This window comes from Myzus persicae, unplaced genomic scaffold, assembly GCF_001856785.1.
Source record: "Myzus persicae strain clone G006 unplaced genomic scaffold, MPER_G0061.0, whole genome shotgun sequence".
Classification (NCBI taxonomy): Eukaryota; Metazoa; Arthropoda; class Insecta; order Hemiptera; family Aphididae; genus Myzus; species Myzus persicae.
Genome location: NW_019102098.1, coordinates 943,024 through 964,579, shown reverse-complemented (window position 1 = coordinate 964,579; position 21,556 = coordinate 943,024). Strand labels below are relative to the sequence as shown.

Sequence of the window (21,556 nt, the reverse complement as noted above, 5' to 3'; positions counted from 1 at the left end):
AATTTGTTTTTAATGACACATAAAAAAAACCCCTTAGATGCATGAAAATTCCACCGTATAAATACAATTGATTTCTATACTCCATAAAATATTGAGACCCTTTTGCGTTATTTATAAACGTAAGAAAATTTCATGTATTATTAATTGTTTTTAACTATTGTCAATAAAAAAAGTTTTGCTCGGTGAAAAAACTTGAACATTTGATAAATTGTTCCCTATAAGTGTATGTTAGTGGAAATTCGGAAAAAAGTTGAACGTTGAACGTAAATCCACAATTATGTGCGTCTGAAGTTAAACTGTTGACAAAATTCATTAAAATCACGAAAATTGACAAAAGTATTTCAAGTTTAGAAATGCATAAAAATGCTTTAATGCATATCTCGGAATTAAAATTTTTATGCGAGATTCCCTTTAAGTTTAACTACATTCATTAAAAAAAAGTGTATTGGAAATCAAATTAATTTTTTACGAGTTTGTAGTTAAACATTGGATATTCAACAGTAAATTAACAAATAAAATGCTATAAATGTCAATAAAATTATATTTGTTTGGTCAAAAAGCTTGAAAATATTGTGCAAGGTTCCTTAAAAATGTTATTATTGTAGTCGATAAATAATCCATATCCACCAGTAAGATTGTTTTTAATAAATATTTGAAGTTTAAATTAGGTACTTTAACATTTATCAAAATCTCGAAAATGTTCAAATTATTTTGTAGATAAAATCACGATTAAATTAAATCTTTAATCATGGTTAAAATTATAAAATGTTCAATTTGTATAGCTGAGAATTGAAAATGTTCAACAAGAATTCTCATAAATAGTTTATACTGCAACTCAAATAATCTAAGAAATATATAAACACAGTTTTTTTTAAGACATTTTAAGTTCAAGTTTAGACAAAATTACATAATAAAAGTATTAAAACCTAGATTAACGATTTTATTATCAGAAAAAGTTCAAAATTACAAAATATTCTAATACCTGACATTTTGTCTAACTTTTTTCAAACCAGGCTTTTTGAAAGATGACCGATGGGAATTTTGATTTTTAATTCACTGTGACCTTTTTAACAAGAAAAACAATTTTTACTACATACATAGCCATAAAGGTATGATAAAAACTTCAAAATTTAATTTTGCATAAAAATGATAATATTCAAGAAACAGTGAAATGTTTAAGCTTCTACTTTTTTTACTTACATGATAATAACAGAGATAAATTAAGGAACAATGATCACCTGTTTTATGTTTGTAAACCTAATTTCCAGCAATTGCGTCAAGTAAAACAAATGCTTATAGATTTTAAACGAGAATAGGAAATTAGTGCAAAAGATATTATCGGTGAACATAGTTATTTTCTTACCCGTTACTTGGTACTTACTACAATATATTAAATAGATCAGAGGTTCCCAAACTTCTTATTGTGCGACCCATTTTGAATTTTTTTTTAAATATAGCTACCCACAATATTAATGAATGACCTTTTTTTTTTTTACCATACAACAGAAAATTAAACTATTTTATTACATTTTATGTAATTACGAAAAAAATGTATAATAAGTATAATATATAGTATTTGACACGGCCGCTGGTAAACTCGTAATTGTCATACTCACAGATAAGGATTGACGATAAAACTGAATTTGAACTTTGAACATCAACGAAAAGTAATAGATGATTATATTTTTGTATTATTTAAAAAAATAGTGCGACCCACCAAAAGTATAATCGCGACCCACTTTTGGGTCGCGACCCACAGTTTGGGAACCTCTGAAATAGATAGTTCAAAATATTCAACTACTCCGCAATATGTTAGATTAGATGATTATTTAAACGAGGGTAACAATGAATAGTGAAATCATTTTGCCTAAACAGTAAACAATATACAATAATACGGTTAATAACACAGAATATGGTGACAGCAAAATAGTGCCTTATATTATTAACAATAATTATGATTTATTATAATTAAATAATAAAACCTTTGGCGATTGGCCATATAATGTCAGTATGTCACTCAAAATTGTTTTTATTGGACTAAAAACTTGAAATATAATACAGAAATCCCCTATGTATAAATAGTTTTATTTTAAAATTTAAAATTTAAAGTTTTAATTAATAATGGGCGATTATTAAGTTACTAGTTGATATCATTATTTTGTTGTAATTTAAAAATATTATTCTTGAACACTAGAGTACATCATTACATACGTTGTATCCAGTATAGGCTAATAGTAAAATAAATTACTTTAATCACAATCATATCATTAAATGTACTCAGTAGTATTATAGGCTGACAGACCATCTAAACTCAGAATCGTTTTTCGTATACAATGAATATTGAATTCAAATTGAACACATTCACAACAGTCACTTTCTAGACACCACTTAATGTTCAGCAGAACGTCACCCACTTGGCTACTTACCCCATTTTTTTTTAACTTACAAATTGATTTTACACTACACTGACATAGTGACATACGTGGTTAATGTTATTACGTACTTAATAAGGAGAACAGACCATTTTACAGTGCATTGTTGATGATGTGACTATAGGGTTTGGACATATAAGGGTGACTTAAAATTATGCCTAAAAATTCTTTCTTTCACCCAAACTCTTTCTTAAATCAAATCATAATAAAATAACAGATAACAATTCACCATATTTTATTATAACTTATAGGCAAAATGCCAAAATGTATACCTACGGCAAATTAATAACATATTAATTTAAACTTTTATCTTTAATTGACTTATTGTATGTGTAATTTTTGTATAAATATGTATGAATTATACTCTGTTTTTTAAAATCGTACTAGTAACTGCATATTTTTAACTACCTACCTATCTTCCTGGGGTGGATAGCAGACCCCAGTAGGTGCATCCTATACTACTATCCATATGATTATATGAATAATATGTTTTATTTTTATTTTATTTTTTATTTTGATAGTGGACACTCCGATGAGTGGCTATAAGTGCAACTCAGCCACCTTGGTAGGTAATGTGCGAAGATTCGATTTGATGAATACTTAAACCTGTTCTGCCCGATTAACCATAGCTAGGCAACAAAAAAACAAAAAAATATTCATTTCCACTAAAAAATTAAGAAAATGAGTTATTAATTAAAATAAACGTGTTTACACTCATATATTGTGGCACGGCAACCCGCGAGTTTCCAGTAATCTACAACCTGACCTTTTCGTCTGTCAAATTATGTGTTTTTCTTAATATTGCAGTATATATTTGACTTGTAGCATTGCGAGTTCCGCGGCTTAAGTTTGTATGTCTAATTGCTGATAAAATAGAAAAATATCTACTTGCCTAGGTCTTAGATCTCTATAATAATCTAATATCTACTATATTAATGTATATTACCCATGTATCTGCCAGCCAACACCGTGCACTTCGTTGCCCGTTTAAAATTCCAACTCTATTAGGTATATGATTCTCAAAGTGAATAATAACATAATGCGGTGGTACGAGGGTACTTTGAAAATTACAAGCTTCAAGCTATTAAAATAGTATATAGTATATTGTATATAATACATTATTTAGGCCCTACTTTGAATAATGAACAGTCAGTGAGTCAATCAGAACACGTTTGATTATATCATTATACATATTGTTCTGTGATTATATTATAATAACTGTATACTTTTATATATGGTCATCCCGCCCGGTGGGCGTTGCCCGTGAGTTACATAGGCCGAGATTTGATTGAATTTTAGACAGGGCTTAAATCTTTCCTTGCAAAATAAGATGTTTGGGCATTGAAAAATGTTCAATTTTATTTTATTCTTTTTTTTGGGGGGGGGGGGCTAAGCTACCCCGAGCAGCCCCAAATTACAGTCTATACCGCGAGACTCTCCTGAGATTATGCAAGCAGTATATTATCAAGTAGGCATCCACCTACGGTGAATTGCTGATTCCACGAGGTAGGTACGTATCTAAGCGTATCATTTTTAAATTTTAACTGTACGTTTTAAAGTTATTCCTAATTTGTTGTTAGTTTGTTACAAAATATAATCTTGGATGCAATGTGCCATCCGGTTGTTTCTGATATAGCCACTAGCCAGGCTCTGATTTAGGCGAGTACCTTGGTGACTACCTACTGACTAGTATCACCTTGCGGCTTGCTTCCATTTATGAGACAACTTTATTTTGATTCATTATATTTATTATATTCTATAGAGTATAGACGAATGACCAATGTTGTTTAAGGACAACATTTTTGTATCGACTTAAATAATAATAATAATAAACCAAATGAAATCAGATATTATCAACACTTAAAGAGAACATTAAATTTATTATTTAATATTTATTTAATTTTCCTGATGACTTGCAGGATAAAGATATTTTTGTTGACAAAATGATGCAGTTCCGACTTCCAAGAGTTAAAAATGTCAATGTTTAATGAAGCGACTATGTGTGGTGACGTCAATGAACATTAAAATGATATATCTGTATAAACTATAACCTAACTTTGTCTGGGTAAAAATGATTAATTAGGTAATTTAAATTACGATTTACGGAGTTATATTTGTGTATCTCGGTTTTGGTGTAATAGGTACTGCAGTTCAGACTGTATACTAGAAACCTTTACGGGAGTTAACCTACTCAACAACTTTCCAAAGTTTCATCTTGATTATCTGCTTGCCAAGAGGCCAAAGGGCTAAACCTAAGTCTCTTCTAAGCAGACCTCATATATTTAAAAGGACCGGACAGCCAGCAGGGACCCTGGACAGCAAGCGCACACTAGAGATATGCACGGACTGTGCCGGGCCATAAGAAAAATATTTCGGATTGATTATGGTTGTGTCGTCAATTGGCTTTGGACAGTCTGTCAAAAATAAAACATATATTGTAAATTTTAAATTTACGTTTTAACGAAAATGATCTGACATATAAGAACAAGAACGTCAAGAACAATATCGAAACTACGTTTTTTCCGTTATCTTCGACGGGAATCAAGAATTCGATATTTAAGGAAAATGAATTAAAAAAACGAGTATGTGGGTGAAGCTGTGTTGTATATTAGGTATCTAAGCATCGTAATGACTAATGGATGTGTCAATTTGAATTCAATGATAGGTATAAAATCATTGAATATTAAAAACAATTCTGAACGAAGACGGTCTGTCAGCCTTTAGTATTATTAAGACCATTCTTATAATATACCTAAATATAATGTATGATATTATTGTGATCAAAGTAATGTATTTTACTATAGGTATTAAGTATTAGACATAAGAACTACAGACTATAGTAGGTTAAACACATTTTCGCTGAAAAATTGCATTTGAAAATGTCATTGTATATTTGTATGTATAAAATATAGTAGTATTCCTATAGGTACGAGCATTGATTTTATAATATATTATAAAATCAATGGTACGAGGTACCAATGATTCAAGAATAATATTTTTGAACTACAACAAAATAACTAAAATCGTGATTTTAATATGTAGATTGATCCAAAAAACTGTGTTTACTTATTTTTTAGATTTTTTGGTTACAGAGAAACTACCTACTTAAAACATTGATTTTAATTTTAATTTTACCTGTAAAAAAAAAATTGTATACCTACATTTGTAGCTATAAAATAGTTTGTACTTTTTCAATTTGTTAAATCCTGCCAATTCCTATACGCTTTCTATGCTTATAAAAAAGCCTAGTATTAATTTTCCAGGCTTTTAGACTTTACAAATAAAATATTATTGACATTTATAGAAAAAAAACTAAAAAAATTGAAAATTGAAAAGAGCTCGAAACAATTAAAAATATTTTGAACATTTTAACAAGTATACAAAATGATAAATTAAACATTTGGTGTAAATTTCAAGTATCTACAGTTATTTGTTTTTGAATTGTAACAAAATAATAAAATCATTCAATAAGAATTCTAGTGAATATCCAATGTTGTATAAGTTTGAAATTCAGACGCTCATGAAAAATAATCGTGGTCCCTTTTCAAATTACATTTTGTTCAATGGATTTTTGCTTGAAAAACTATTTGGAACCATATTTATTGCAACAAATTTCTATTAGAATGAATTATATAATTCTAAAACATATGACCACAGAATAAATGAATGTTATCAATCTTATTATCACGTAAACCGTGTAATGTGTACACCACATAGAGTAATACTATTACTCTATGGTACACCACTCATGACACTACAACTACACCAGTGTACAAACCACTGTCCCGAGTTAATAGATAATGCTTATAAATATTTAGTGGATCCTTGCCATAGACTAGTAGCATAGAACTACAGACAAAGTTAATAATTATAATGAATACATAAATATTATATTACATTAAACACGGATTAAAGTACTAAGCTATCAATGATTTATAATATTTGGCGTTTGTAAATTCTGTAGAATCTATTAGTTTAAAATATTGTCAGTTTCAAAGACGTTCTATATCAACAAGATTACACAGCGCTTATTCATTTAACCTTAAAAAATTCCCGGATTTAAACTTTACTTCAATTTTAAAGTATTGTCATTGTTTATCAACAATATTATGAATTAGTTTTAATTTTTTAATTTTACTACATTTATTAAGTAATATACTGCTTCCTTAAAATTGGACTAGTTTAAAGTTTTCCTCTTGATACTTTTAAAATGGTAATGAAATATACTAGTTAACCTATTTAATAATTACTAAATAATCCACTCAACTTTTTTTAATTATCTAATAACATTTATAAATAAATAAAGCTATTAACTTTCTTATTGTACTTTTTTCCTAGGCTCGAAGATATGACACTAGAACAACTATTTTTTCTCCTGAAGGTAATATCTAATACTAATACCTAGTTGTTTTACATTTATTACATATAATGAATCTATGAACTAATGCAGTATATTACTTACTTCAGGTCGATTATATCAAGTGGAATATGCTATAGAAGCAATCAGTCATGCTGGTACTTGTTTGGGCATACTTACCAATGATGGAGTTCTCCTTGCTGCTGAAAAACGGAATGTGAATAAACTGCTCGATGAGACTTGTGGATCAGAAAAAATTTATAAATTAAATGAGTAATTTAACTACTTTTAATAACTTAATTTGAAGTTAAAAAATCTTAACTTTTACAAAAATGTTTTCCAGTGACATGGTTTGCAGTGTAGCTGGTATTACTGCTGATGCTAATGTCTTGGTTAGTGAGTTACGTTCTATTTCAGAACGTTATCGTATGCAGTATGGAGATTCTATACCGTGTGAACAGCTTGTTTCATGGTTGTGTGATGTAAAACAAGCATATACTCAATATGGAGGTAATTTACAAAAAATAAATATATAAATTACAATTTTTTTTCTATTGTATTGGAATATTCTATAGGTAAAAGACCATTTGGTGTATCTATATTATATATGGGTTGGGATTCACATTATGGCTTTCAACTATATCAGTCAGATCCTAGTGGCAATTATTGTGGTTGGAAAGCAACTTGTATTGGAACAAACAGTGCTGTATGTTGTAAACAATTTCAATTTAATTTAACAGCTTACTGTTATTTAATCAATCAAATTTTATTATAGGCTGCCATTGCTTCATTAAAAACTGAGTATAAAGAAGGACAAATGACTTTAGATGAAGCAAAAAAATTGGCTGTGAAAATTTTATCAAAAACTTTGGATGCAACAAAACTTACAGCTGATAAAGGTATAATATATTGGAAACTGACAAAATATCTATTCATTCTCAACTATTAAAAAAAACTCTCCATATTTTTAAAAAGTTGGACAAAATCTCTTAATTCTCTCATACTCATTATAAATGCACTGAACGTAAATTAATTATTTATTTTAATATATCTATTCTTATGCTACCTTTAGATATTAATGTTTTTTTGTTTAACACTTTATTTTACACTTTTACACTTATTATATAACCTCTATCTGATTGAATAAATTTCATTATAATCAGTAATGTAGTGAGGCATATACTCACTTCTGTGTTTGGGCATAGGGATGCATATATTCTTTAAAACAATTTGATGAATAATTTTTAACTAACAAATGCAAACGTTAAACAAAAAACAGCTGGTTTTATTATATGTATGCATAGTATTTTAGTATATATAACAATTAACAGTACAACCTTACCATAGGAATCTAGGAAAAAAACCCCCAAAATAAAAATAATATATTTTATTTTATTAGTGATTACTATTCCTTTTACTTACATTCAGCTTTCAAATATTATAGTTCCATGTAAATATTTGAAATAAAGGTCAATATCGCCTTTTTTTTTTTTTTGGATTAAGGCTTCAACTACTAAGGTCATTAGCCTGGTACTGTGTTTGGTGGGGGAGGGGTATGGTTGGTTGGAACACGTTTGTACTTGTGGCACGGATGTGTTGCTTAAAACCCGGATGGTCACCCATCCAAGTGCTAACAACGATGGGCCGGTACGTATGCTCAGAGCGTTGCCGCAAATTGAGCTTACGACCACGCCTCACCAAGCCACATCATAAAATTATATAAAATAAATCAATGCAAACATTGATTGCTGTACTATAATAATAATAATTACAATTATTCTATTGTCTGATTGACCATTATTTTGAATAATAACTTTAGGAATGGTAATCAAATATAAAATATTAATATTGTAAAATAAAATTAATTACATTTTAAAATGAATATTAGTTATATATTATACCGTGTGTGCAGAAATAGGGTACACTTTATCACTCATTACGGTGTAAATAATTTTCAATTCTGTTTGTGGGACATTCAACTAGACTAATGGATCATATATTTTATTACAGTTTTTTTAACTCGTGTAATTTGTGTATATTACCTACAATTTAATACAAAGTTATTAATATTACAAATAAATATTAGTTTCATGTAAGTCTCACAATTATTGTAACATTTTTTGTAGTGGAAATGGCTACACTTAAGCGAGAAAGTGATCAGACTGTCACAAACATACTTGAAAAACATGAAGTTGAGAAACTTATTACTGAATATGAAAAAATGGAAGCTGAAATTGCTGCTGCAAAAGCAGAAGCCAAAGCAAAAGAGAAGAAGGAAAAAGATGCAAAAGAAAAAGATCAGTCATCATCAACTTAAAACTAAAAAAAAATGTTTGCAATTAAGTGTAATATTTAATAAAATTAATGAGGCAGATTTTTTTGGGTTATGGCCTGTAATATAATGTGTAATTTAATATAACACAAATACACAATTATTTCTTTATTTTATTTTTTTATTTTTACAGTACATTTACAATCTTATTTTATTAGTTAACACTTAATTTATTATTATGTATAAAAATAATTATAACGCAAACCAATGATTTTAAGAAAGCGAGCATTACTATTTAATTCTTTAAAAAATATGGACAAATCAAAAGAGTACTTAGCCATTTTTGTATAAGTTATGGACTATGTTTCGCTCGAAATAGAACCACTCAAGCTGTAGTCTTAGCTAAGCAACCACATTTTCACACTGTAAATAAGAGAACATTTACTGTGCACCATCGTTTAAATTTTTTCGATATCACAAATACAAGAAAAGTTATTCAAGTTTAAAATAATTAATTTATGAGTAATTAGAACTTTTTCTAGTATTTATGATACTGAAAAAATGAAAATGACGTTGCACAGTATATGTTCTCTGGTTTATAATGTGAAAATTTGGTTGCTTAGTTTGGACTACAGCTTGAGTGGTTCTATTTCGTGCAAAACAGTTTTTGGTATGTTGTACGTTTGTAAGCCGGAGACAACACATGTAGGTGTAGCTTCCACTTAAATAGCTTAAGATTTTAAGAGGAACCATGAATTAATTAATTTTACAGTGATGTGTATTTTTATTTTTTTTATTTGTGTCTATAAAACGAAAAGTAGTCCAAATAATGCTTCGATTTTCAACTTTTCAGTCTCAAATTTTGTTCTTTGGGAAAGTGAATCTAGTTGGTGCATAAGGGAGGTCAAAGTTTAAAATTTCCAGTAATTTTCAAAAACGACGAGGATAAACAAAAAAAAAAATGATGCAAAAAATCTAAATAATATTTAACCAGAGTTCTTTCTTATAGTTATTTTAAGTTAAAATTTTGACGCGACCACATATTAAAACCAAAAATTACAATTCTAGGTTATTACTTTGTTGACATTTAATAATAATATTATTGTAGGTAGCTACTTAAAACTTTTAGAGTATATTATTATATTCTAAACACACAATGACTTCAAATGTAATTTTTTTGGCTAAAATGAATTTAACCTACTTAGGCTAAGAATAAAATAAATTACTTTAATCACAATCATATCATTAAGTAATAAGTATACTTACTTAGTAATATTATAGACTGACAGACCATCCACTCAGAATCGTTTTTCGTTTACAATGATTTTATATGATTAAATTCAATTATGCAGTGACTCTTTAGACAACTTTTGTACAGTAGAGTGTTGCCCACTTACTCTCTTTTTAGTTTTTGTTTTAAAATTTAAATATTAAACCTGCAATAATAGGTTTCTTTGAGAAAATTTGTTATCGGCGCCAACATACATTATTAATAATTCTATAAATATAATTTAAGTTGTTGATACTTAATTTAAAATTTTAAAGTGTGTATAATAATGTAGGTAAACATTATTTCCAGGAAACAAAGAAAACAATTATTATTATTAAATAAAAAGTATTTTTTCTTAGGATATAGGAATAAAATCCTTATCATAAATAGTTATTCAGAATACTTTTTGGATAAGTATTTTAAAAGAATTCTGAAAACTACTTAAAACTGTCCTTACCTCACCTCAAGAAAAATTACTCTTTCATGCCAACTGAGCACTAACTATAGGTATTAATATTTTTTTTTTTTTTTTTTTTTTTAAANAATAGAATAATATAGAAAAGATGAAAATAAGGTAATAAACAACGGGTTGATAATTACAATTATTTACAAAAATTCAGACAGGGGGCGTGAGAGAAGAGACCATCCATTGATGGGACTTCATGACATGTGTTGGTGGAGGTTAGTCTGAAAGTAAATCACGACACCACGTTCGTTTTAGTCGCCTTCTGGGGTCACCAGGAATAGTGGGGATAGATAGTTCTGAAATCAAGGGATTGCGGTGATTGCGAAGATTGGTGTGCATGCGTTTGTAGAAGGACTTGGCAACGTTTTTGACAGTTTGGATGGAAAGATCTTTATGGAGAGTATCATTAGAGACATAAAATGGGGCATTAGTTATTTTTCGAAGACATTTTGATTGAAAAGTTTGAATTTTATTAATATTGGAGGGTTTGGCAGCACCCCATAGTTGGATGCCATATGTCCATATTGGTTTGAGAAGTAATTTGTATAAGAGAAGTTTATTTTTAAGGTTTAGATGTTTTGAAGTTAATAGAAAGCGTAATTGACGAGTCCGATTATTTAGAGCAAGCCGTTTTGTGTGGATATGCGTTGCCCAGGTTAGCCGGCGGTCTAGATGAAGACCTAGGTAGCGAACGTTTTGGGCAGATGGAAGTGGAAGGTGATTAAGGTACACAGGAGGGCAAACAGCTTGCCGAAGCGTGAACGTACAGTGGACGGATTTGGTTTCATTGACTTTTATCCCCCAATCTTTATACCATATTGATAAGAGATTTAGGTGGTTTTGGATGTAGTTTGAGGCAGTTTTAGGTTTTGTGTGGAGATCCAAGAGTGCCTTATCGTCGGCAAAGTCCCCAGTTATGGTATAGTCAGTAGTAGGTTGATCAGATGTGAATAGATTGAATAGTAATGGAGCTGCAACTGCTCCTTGGGGAACACCAGCACAGATCGGGAATATTTCGGATATAGCAGATCCTGAACGGACAGAGAAGTGTCTGTCTTTAAGGTAGGATTTAAACAGCAAATAGTAGTAGGGGGGGAGAAAAGTTTTAAGCTTAAGGAGGAGTCCCTCATGCCAGACGGTGTCAAAAGCTTGCGCCACGTCGAGGAATACACCTGTGCATATTAGCTTTTTTTCCAGAGCGTAGGAAATGTTATCAACTAGGCGATGGATCTGGTGAATGGTTGAGTGATTATGACGAAAACCAAATTGGTTGTTAGGCAGGTTGGATTCAATGACGGGTAGGATGCGCTTTAGGATAATTTTTTCAAAGATTTTTGAAAATAATGGAAGAAGGCTGATTGGCCTGTAAGATTTAGGAGATTCTGGTGGTTTTCCTGGCTTGAGAATCATGATAATTACAGAGAACTTCCATAAGACTGGAAAATATGAGAGCCTCAGCATAGAATTATATATGTGCGTGAGCATTAGTAAAGCTTTTTTGGGTAACTTCATTGCTACTTCAGATGTAATTAGGTCATAACCTGGGGTTTTACGACGAGGAGATTGCTGTATTGCATGTTCAACTTCGCTCGGGCGAATATGTTTAGGTGGAAGGGTCATAGGTAGAGCGCAGAGTAGGGAGCGGTTTACTGTTTCGATTTGAATTGGGCATAAATTGTTGTGTGGTTGAAAGGTAGTGGCGAGGTGGCGGGAGAATATATTTGCTTTTTCCAGATCAGTGATGGCCCAGGTATTAATATATTTATCTAAAGTATATAATATTAATTAATTAATTCATCTAATGAAAAAGGCATACAAGCCTAGGTAACTTAAAAGAACATGTTTATATAAGTCTGTACTCACTAGCCATAGATACGTAACTATAATAATTAATAATAATATATATTGGTTTCAATAAATAATAAAATAAGGCAAAGTAAATGCACGTTTCTAGACCTGTTAATTATAACTTATTAAAAAGTGCTGATTATAACATCTAAGCTAACATACATATTATTATAATGTAAAGTTTCATTAATAGCATAGCTACCCCTTATTTTTGATTCATTAGGTACCTACATAAATCTTTATAAGTCTATGGGTACCTACAATTAAATAACAAAATCTTTCGATGAAAAATCGATTATTAACTGGTAAATATCAAATACACCAAAAATCAAAATGTTGTCAAAAACTGGTTTTGTTTAAAAATCTCCGTTTTTCCTTAATTTTTTTATTGCACTCATCGATACTGCTGAAAACTACTTTTGGACGCCTCCCACTTCCCAAATAACTTAATATCCTTTCCAACCAGAAAATTAAAGCATTTTTACTAAGTAACCCAAAGTGACGAAAAAGAGAAATAACACACATCATTGTGAAATTAATGCCCCCAGAATCTGTAATGTATTACTTCAAATATTTTAAATATATTGTAGTTTCGTAGTACATGCTAGCTCAACTACAATAAAGTAGTAAACACTCACATGATGGTAGATACCTAATTATATCTGCATATACCTAAATACCTTATACAGTAACCAACACAAATTCTTTATTTTTAAACTATTAAAATAATAAATATTTTTTCAGGATTTCATCAGTATTATTTCCATTTTCTATTTATATTTTATAATTATAATTAAAAAATAATATTTCATTTTGATAAATCAATATTTTTTCAAAAAAAAAAAAAATATATATTATTGTATTTTTCATACAACTATACTAGTAAATCGAATATAATATGGATACTATTAAACTAACAGAATATAAAATATTATATATTATTCTATATCCTCGAGATATCTTAGGAAAATTGTATAGGCAATGTCTTTTCAAATTGATTTCCAATAATAATTTATATTAAATTTAGTAGGTAATGTTTAGTATTAACTTTTTTTGTTGATAGGGATATGCTAATGACCAAATCCAAATATCCAACATCCAACTCATTATAGAAAAACAGATTTATGGAACGTGAGGTTTCTGTATCATTGGATTCATTAACTTCTAATTTAGAGGAGATTTAAATATTTAAATTGTTCATGACTCTTAAGTTTTAGATTTTATTATTTATTATTAATGGCAGAATTTTTGATCGACAACTTTGACTTGGTTGTGATTGGTTTGGCGCTCTACTAAAATTACTTTGAACAGATTTTCGTTCAACTATGTTGGTCACACTACAAAAACACATGTTTCATAGATTGCGTTTCACATAGATTGGCCGTCCGAGGAATAGGGGGGTCAAACGATTTTCGACCATCCATTTTCTTTTCTCATCACCATCCCGTTTGTGCTAGAATTTACACCCAGTTAGTTACACACGTTCACGTTTAAAAATCATCAACATGGCTAACCTATCGCTCCGTTTGGCCACAAAAATCGGAAAACAATTAAACAACACATTACCCCAGGTAAAGTATATTAATTTGTAATTTATATCAATTCTGCTTTACGGATTCGTCTTAAACGTAATCTACGATGCCGGTCGGCTAGTAGGGGCGATCCTTATTTTCGTCATACATATTTTCTTAATTTAACTGTACTTCATGATATTAATAAATTAATAATGTGTATTTATTGATCTTTGTTACTTATATTATTTTATTATTAATTGCCATTTTTTGCACTTAAAAATAATACACACTTATGTATATAACCTTCTTATGACCTTTGATGATAATTTAAGTATATAATTTTTTTTTTTTATATTTAAAAGTTTACTCTCACATAAAATAGGTGTAATTGCACATTGTTCCTAAATATTTTGAAGTAAAGTCTTGGTACACGCGTTAACTGTTGTAGACTTATGTGCTAGATTTCGTTATTGTAAAACATAATATTATATTATTGATAGTAAATTCAAACTTTATCTTTTAGGTACTTATCCTACTTGAAAATTTATATTTTAAACTGATTTCAATAACTTTTAGTCTTAGTTGTTATTTAATTATGAATTAATTGGATTTTAATTGTTATGCATGTATTCAGATAAGCAAGGCTTCATGGACCACATCAAAACTCATCAGTCGATCATTACATATAACATGCAGTGCACGAGCTGCAGAAATTTCTTCCATTTTGGAAGAAAGAATTTTGGGAGCTCCACCAAAAGTATGTAGTAGTTGTATTAAAGTCTAGAAATTGAAATATATTTATCATATAATAATATTTTTAATCTAGGCTGATTTAGAAGAAACTGGTCGCGTTTTAAGTATTGGTGATGGTATTGCTCGAGTTTATGGATTAAAAAATGTACAAGCAGAAGAGATGGTAGAATTTTCCTCTGGATTGAAGGTTTGATTTGATTTTATTTAAAGTTAAAATATTTAAAATAATTTTTATTATAAATTCTAAAATACATGTAATTATTTAAGTTTCAAGTTACATCTTATTCAGTATATGATTTTTTTAAATGACAGTAGTTTTATGAAAAATAAAACGATTTTAAGATGTTCATATGTTTTAGCCTTACATTTTGTTAGTATTTATTTATGTTAATAGAACTTCTTTCATTAGGGTATGGCTCTCAACTTGGAACCTGACAATGTAGGAGTTGTAGTATTCGGTAATGATAAGCTAATCAAAGAAGGTGATGTCGTAAAACGTACTGGTGCCATTGTGGATGTACCAGTTGGTGAAGACCTTCTTGGACGTGTGGTTGATGCCTTAGGTAATACTATTGATGGTAAGGGACCATTGACATCTAAGCTTAGGTACCGTGTGGGTATCAAGGCCCCTGGTATCATTCCTCGTGTGTCTGTACGAGAACCTATGCAGACTGGTATTAAGGCTGTCGACTCACTTGTACCCATTGGTCGTGGTCAGAGAGAATTGATCATTGGAGACAGGCAAACTGGGTCAGTAGTAGTAACTTCATTAATTTTAAAGTTCTATTATTTATTTTAAATTATAACTCGCATTATTTAGTAAAACTGCTCTGGCTATTGATACTATTATCAACCAAAAGAGATTTAATGACGCCCAAGATGAAAAGAAGAAACTGTACTGTATTTATGTTGCTATTGGACAAAAAAGATCAACTGTTGCCCAAATTGTAAAAAGATTGACAGACACTGGTTAGTATAAATGTTTACACGGAATAGTGTTATTATTTTAACTAAGGTTATTAACCAAAAGCTCATTTGTTAAAATTATTACTTTGTAGGTGCAATCAAATATACTATCATTGTATCAGCTACAGCTTCTGATGCTGCCCCCCTGCAATATCTGGCCCCATACTCTGGATGTGCCATGGGTGAATTTTTCAGAGATAATGGCAAACACGCTCTTATCATCTATGATGATTTATCTAAACAAGCTGTTGCTTACCGTCAAGTAAATAGGAATTTTTAAATAACTTATTCAATTTTTATATAAACTGTATTAATCTCTTATTAGATGTCCCTGTTGTTGAGGCGTCCACCTGGTCGTGAGGCCTACCCTGGTGATGTGTTCTACCTTCACTCTCGTCTTTTGGAACGAGCAGCTAAGATGAGCGAAACTTTAGGTGGTGGATCTTTGACTGCATTGCCCGTAATTGAAACCCAAGCTGGTGATGTGTCTGCATACATTCCCACTAACGTCATTTCCATCACTGATGGACAGATTTTCTTGGAAACTGAATTGTTTTACAAAGGTGTCCGTCCAGCTATTAACGTAGGTTTATCTGTATCTCGTGTCGGTTCTGCTGCCCAAACTAAAGCCATGAAACAAGTAAGCAATAGATATTATTTTAATTCCTTTTTTCTAAAAAAAAATTAATTCATAATTAATCTATGATTGTAATTGTAGGTGGCTGGATCCATGAAACTGGAATTAGCTCAGTACCGTGAAGTAGCAGCTTTTGCTCAATTCGGTTCTGATTTAGATGCAGCTACTCAACAACTTTTGAACCGTGGTGTTCGTCTGACTGAATTGTTGAAACAAGGACAGTATGGTAAGGAAATAAAATCTATGTGTTATCCATAATTAGGATATATTACTTTGTATCCCTATTTGTTTTTGTTATATGGTTAAACCTTGGTATCAAATTATAAATTATATGTATTTCAATACTTTTTTTTGTACCTTATATTATGAAATATTTAAATTTGTATTTTAGTACCAATGGCCATCGAAGAACAAGTCGCCGTTGTCTACTGTGGTGTACGAGGATTCCTTGATAAAATGGAACCATCCAAAATCACTACTTTTGAAAAAGAATTCTTACAGCACATTAAGTACTGTTTTTTATACCTATAATTTATACTATTGACAACGGGTTATATAACTTTATTTTTTTTTTAGAACCTCCGAAAAATCATTATTGGAAAGCATTGCAAAAGAAGGAAAAATCACAGATGATACTGATGCAAAATTGAAATCTGTCGTAACTAATTTCTTAGCTTCATTCAACGCTTAAGTATTTTTATATGATTGATAACAAAACAAGTTAGTTCTCAGAATGTTTCCAGCTCTTTTTATAAAAGGGTTCTCATCGTTAAGCCTACTGTTGTTCATAGTACCATAGCTATTAAATTTGTATTTACTTTACCCTTTTATATAAATTGTGAACTACATTCAAAGAACTGGATTTCCACAATAATTATAATTAGTAATAAATTATTTTTTTTGTCTACCTTTCATTGTTTTATTTGTAATGTGTTGGACAAAATTAAGGAGTCGATTTATAGTGAACATTGTTAAAATGATATTTTTTTTTATTTTATGAAATCAAATATTTATCAAAATTATAACAAGAAATTGTAAAACTATAACAACAGTAATCATTCATGTTTATCCATTTTATTGCGTTGAATTTTTTCTGCTGGGTATATTGTCCATAGTCCCAGTTGTGTTGAGCTTAGTATTAATGCTACTGAACATTGAGTCTGAAATAATAATAAAAAGTAACCATGCAGTCAATACTATTAAAACTTAAATAAAAAATATTATTAAATATTTTTACTTACAAAAATGATTGTGTTTCCTATGTTGATACTATATAGAAGCCATAAAATACAAAGAACAATAGAATTTATCAAAATTGGCTTTGGATGTCCTGACCATTTTTTTGTTCTCATGGTATCCCTCTAAAAAAGCAAAAACATTGTAAGGAAACAATTTTTAATAAATCTTTTTGTATTATTATTTACTATTCAATAATACATTTATCATTTTTGTTTTTAATATTTTTTACTTACAATGGATAGTAATGGCCAACCAATTAGTGACAAGTGTATGATTGATACCATAATTGGGAATCGTGTCACAACTAAATCTGGTGATTCTATAAATGAATATGTCTGGAAAACTGAGCTCAATAATGCAGTCTTAAAGACTGTCGTTATTACATTTGTCTGCAAGGATTTAAAATGTTTTTTAAAGTTATCCTAGAAAAATTAACTAAAATTGGAATAGTTACTTTTTTATTTGAGTAATACCAATAAAGCGCTAAGTAAAATGTATTGATTAATAGCCCCATTCCATGAACAAGCATCATTGTTTGTAAATTTAAAATGTAACCCTGGCGACAAAATAGTGAACTTCTGAAAATGTAAAAATAGTTTTAATGATTACCACAACTTGAACTAAGTTAGACTTACCTAAAAAGTGCACCAACAAATGTAGATAAATTGACATGGTCGGACGTTTTTTTCTTCACAATATCCTTGCATACCAACCTATATTAAAAGCAATCAATTCAGAGCATAAGTATCCAAACTCCAAAGCTAATGAGTTTTGATTTTAGTACCTAATGTGAATTCAATGTTGAGCAGTTGCTCATAACTCGCATGAGTTGTAGATAAATAATAAATTCTAATTTAACGAGCGAGAGCGACTTGGACATTGAGAAAGAATGTAGAAAGAAAACTGTCGGTGTTTGAAAGGAAAATTTTTGTACCAGTGAAACGGGAGAGTGGAGAATCAGAAAAACAAAGAACTGGAGAGTCCATTCATAAAATATAACATAGTCAACGTAATTAGAAACCGAAAACTTCAGTGGGCTGGACACACTATGTGAAGCCAGAACAATATAGGTAGTAAGGATGACCATAGACGAGAACCCAGTTGGTAGAAGACCAACGGGTAGACCTCGGTTGAGGCGGGAAGATATGAAAAAAGACGTGGATGCACTGAATAGAGGACCGGATTGGAAAGTACGAGTGCTAGATAGGGAAGGCTGAAAAATTGGATGTGTGACCGGATGGTCTTAAAATCTTTAAGAAGATGAATATAAAGAGTGACTGGCAATTGAGATGTGACTTAAACTTTTAAGTTAAACAATTTCGGGGATTGTTATATTTCCCCCTTAGTACACCATTGCATAATATGCAACCTACATTTTTAGATTTGAGTTTTATTTATATACAAAACAAATTTATAATATGAAGTTTCCTTAGAAGAACTCGGAAGAATATGGTACAAACGGATGTCTTGCAAGAAAAATGTATTTTATATTGAGTTAATTAGAATTTTTTTATTCTTTAGGTACCAATTGTCATACTGAGACACAATTTACGTACTTTGTAGGTACATTTTTAAGTGACTTAAGAGTGTTCAATCACGGAATTTCACTGGTTCACGACACATAAGTTTCGATTGCTGAATTTAGGCACCTCGAGTTCGAAAAATGTTTTAAATACCTAACCTATCTCTTCTGATCATTTAGGTATAATAATAAAGCAGAATTCGATAATTGTATCTTTTGTCAGTTTTCGATATCAAAAGCCCCTCTGTAGTCTGTGAAAGTAGTCCCCCTCGGCCCCTCACATCCAGCGACCAGCGATGTCCCACGTAAAAGGCTAATTTATGTGTCGCAGAGCAATAAAATATAAATCGACTGAAACCTCTGTCAGTTGTAAGTAGAGCACTAGCGCGGCGTATCCGATATAAATTATTGAGTTAATTTTAATTTTATCAACAGGTTACAGACTACGGTGCAGTGTTGATCCATGACAAATTACAATTTACTTTTCTTTCAAATGATTTCCGATCAAAAATCGTTTGGAATTATTGTTTAATGTCGTGCAAGCATGGACATAAAGATTTGTATACCTAGTTTATAATATGTCTATGGGATTCAAGTTATATTTATTTTTATCGTGTTTAAATAATAGCCGTAGCCCGTAGGTAGACGGTTCACGTTCACTTAAATTTAATCTATTTTTTTGTACAGTTGTGAGTACACGGTAGGTAAACATGCTTCAAACTTGTACTCAATGGTACCCACGTAGATATTTAAAACTTTACAAGAGCCTATAAAAAAAAATGTGTTTAATTATGAGTGAATCATGACAACCATAATAATCATAAACTATCATGAAGACTAGAATATTTTTAACTCTTGTTAAGGCTCGAGAGTGCATCAATAATGCTTGAAATAATATATTTTAAATTAAACAGAAAAAGTCTACCTAAGAACTAGGGAAAATAAGAAGGTACGTAAAATATATGAAAATACGCACAAATAGGTAATATAATGTTAATAGGTTATATTTGCTGTAGTTCATTTGTTGAATATTTTGTTTTGGTAAAATGCAACAAAATAAGCCAAACATACATTTACATATAAATGTCGCCTAGAATATTCTACAACCACCCGAAAAAAACATCCAAATGCAAGAAGTACTGAAACCTAGACAGTCATCATCACTCATTGGATACTTATTGAGTTAATTAATGTATTATAATTTAAGATACATTTATGACCATAGTTAATAGTTATTATTTTATTTTTTATCAAAGAAATTTTAAATACTTTTAAATATTGTTTTATGCTAATTGATATTTGCTGATACTTATGATAAAAAAATATGATAAACATTTTAACCAGTCGCTATTATCATGGCTATTATAGAATATGAGGTAATGCGAGTGAAGGACATCCATTCACATTTTTTTATGTTTCGTATTTCCAATTATGAACTTGTAATAAGGTCAGATATTATTATTTTTTTCAATTTCATTAAATTTTAAATTTCGTAGGAGCATAAAATTGTTATATTTGCCAGTGTTGTAGAGCATAAGTTTTCCTATGAGAGTACCTATTCAGAAGGGATGTCAAAATTACTAGTTGCTTGGAAATTGTTAAGAGAGAGCTTAGAAGCTTCGTATGGAATTGTTAGTTGTTACATGAGCATAATTTCTCCTCTTGGGCGAAGAGTTTGTATTGGAAGTAGTGTTTGCATCTGTAGATTTTTTATTTGTGTTTACATGATGTAAGTTAACTTTATATTAGGTACTTTGGAAAAAAATATCGAGGTAAGGTAAAATATAAAATAATTTTACTAATTTTACACTAGGGAGTATAACTTCCTCAGTACATACTACATACTACATTAGTTATTATGATATGTCAGTTAAAATATAGTGATTTATGAATTATGATAAATGGAGCTGACTATTACCTAATATTGTGTTATCAATATTAGGTAGTACTTACAAAGGCGTTAACATCATTGCAGTGGATGCACAACCTGCAGAAAACGACACTGCTTTTACATACACTTCGTACATATCCATACCTATAATATTTTATGTATACTTTTATAAACTAATAATAAATATAATTGCCGAAGGTGTGAACTGCTAGGTCTTAAGGAAGGTATTAAATGAACATACAGTGAGAGAAGCTTACCATAATATTGATTATGCACACAAAAAGCATATGTGTATAAAAAGTGGTATCTATAAGTGGTTGTCATTATTGTGCAATACTATAGTTATCTAAGACTAAACAGATGGAGATAATGTTGGAATATAATTAGGT

The 21,556-nt window shown here is 30.0% G+C and overlaps 3 protein-coding genes across 3 annotated transcripts; 2 read left to right on the top strand and 1 right to left on the bottom strand.

Moving 5' to 3' along the window:
• The first annotated feature begins 6,505 nt into the window (after nucleotides 1-6,505).
• Nucleotides 6,506-9,232, top strand: LOC111031226 (proteasome subunit alpha type-4-like). The gene is made up of 7 exons (XM_022311085.1): nucleotides 6,506-6,645; nucleotides 6,771-6,813; nucleotides 6,900-7,062; nucleotides 7,133-7,299; nucleotides 7,365-7,495; nucleotides 7,565-7,688; nucleotides 8,916-9,232. Exons 1-7 carry the CDS (start codon nucleotides 6,643-6,645, stop codon nucleotides 9,104-9,106), a joined length of 822 nt encoding a protein of 273 aa, XP_022166777.1. The 5' UTR covers nucleotides 6,506-6,642; the 3' UTR covers nucleotides 9,107-9,232.
• Nucleotides 9,233-14,050: 4,818 nt separating this feature from the next.
• Nucleotides 14,051-17,422, top strand: LOC111031241 (ATP synthase subunit alpha, mitochondrial). The gene is made up of 10 exons (XM_022311113.1): nucleotides 14,051-14,216; nucleotides 14,794-14,916; nucleotides 14,986-15,099; nucleotides 15,322-15,662; nucleotides 15,733-15,881; nucleotides 15,971-16,140; nucleotides 16,204-16,518; nucleotides 16,597-16,741; nucleotides 16,907-17,024; nucleotides 17,092-17,422. Exons 1-10 carry the CDS (start codon nucleotides 14,151-14,153, stop codon nucleotides 17,204-17,206), a joined length of 1,656 nt encoding a protein of 551 aa, XP_022166805.1. The 5' UTR covers nucleotides 14,051-14,150; the 3' UTR covers nucleotides 17,207-17,422.
• On the bottom strand, nucleotides 17,197-21,446 carry LOC111031242 (sugar transporter SWEET1-like). The gene is made up of 6 exons (XM_022311114.1): nucleotides 21,230-21,446; nucleotides 18,390-18,467; nucleotides 18,209-18,332; nucleotides 17,988-18,143; nucleotides 17,757-17,876; nucleotides 17,197-17,675 (listed from the first exon to the last, which is right to left on the bottom strand). The coding sequence occupies exons 1-6, from the start codon at nucleotides 21,307-21,309 to the stop codon at nucleotides 17,571-17,573; spliced, it is 663 nt and encodes a 220-aa protein (XP_022166806.1). The 5' UTR covers nucleotides 21,310-21,446; the 3' UTR covers nucleotides 17,197-17,570.
• Between the last annotated feature and the right edge of the window lie 110 nt (nucleotides 21,447-21,556).

Excerpts from the sequence above, each read along its gene's own strand:
- LOC111031226 (XM_022311085.1), top strand. Across the intron at positions 7,496-7,564 it reads GTATTGGAACAAACAGTGCT|GCTGCCATTGCTTCATTAAA; the intron begins GTATGTTGTAAA and ends ATTTTATTATAG. Across the intron at positions 7,689-8,915 it reads AAAACTTACAGCTGATAAAG|TGGAAATGGCTACACTTAAG; the intron begins GTATAATATATT and ends CATTTTTTGTAG.
- LOC111031241 (XM_022311113.1), top strand. The coding sequence starts at position 14,151 with ATGGCTAACCTATCGCTCCGTTTGGCCACAAAAATCGGAAAACAATTA. Across the intron at positions 15,882-15,970 it reads AAAAAGATTGACAGACACTG|GTGCAATCAAATATACTATC; the intron begins GTTAGTATAAAT and ends ATTACTTTGTAG. Across the intron at positions 16,742-16,906 it reads GTTGAAACAAGGACAGTATG|TACCAATGGCCATCGAAGAA; the intron begins GTAAGGAAATAA and ends TTTGTATTTTAG.
- LOC111031242 (XM_022311114.1), bottom strand. The coding sequence starts at position 21,309 with ATGGATATGTACGAAGTGTATGTAAAAGCAGTGTCGTTTTCTGCAGGT. Across the intron at positions 18,144-18,208 it reads GGTATTACTCAAATAAAAAA|ACAAATGTAATAACGACAGT; the intron begins GTAACTATTCCA and ends AAATCCTTGCAG. Across the intron at positions 17,877-17,987 it reads GTTGGCCATTACTATCCATT|AGGGATACCATGAGAACAAA; the intron begins GTAAGTAAAAAA and ends TTGCTTTTTTAG.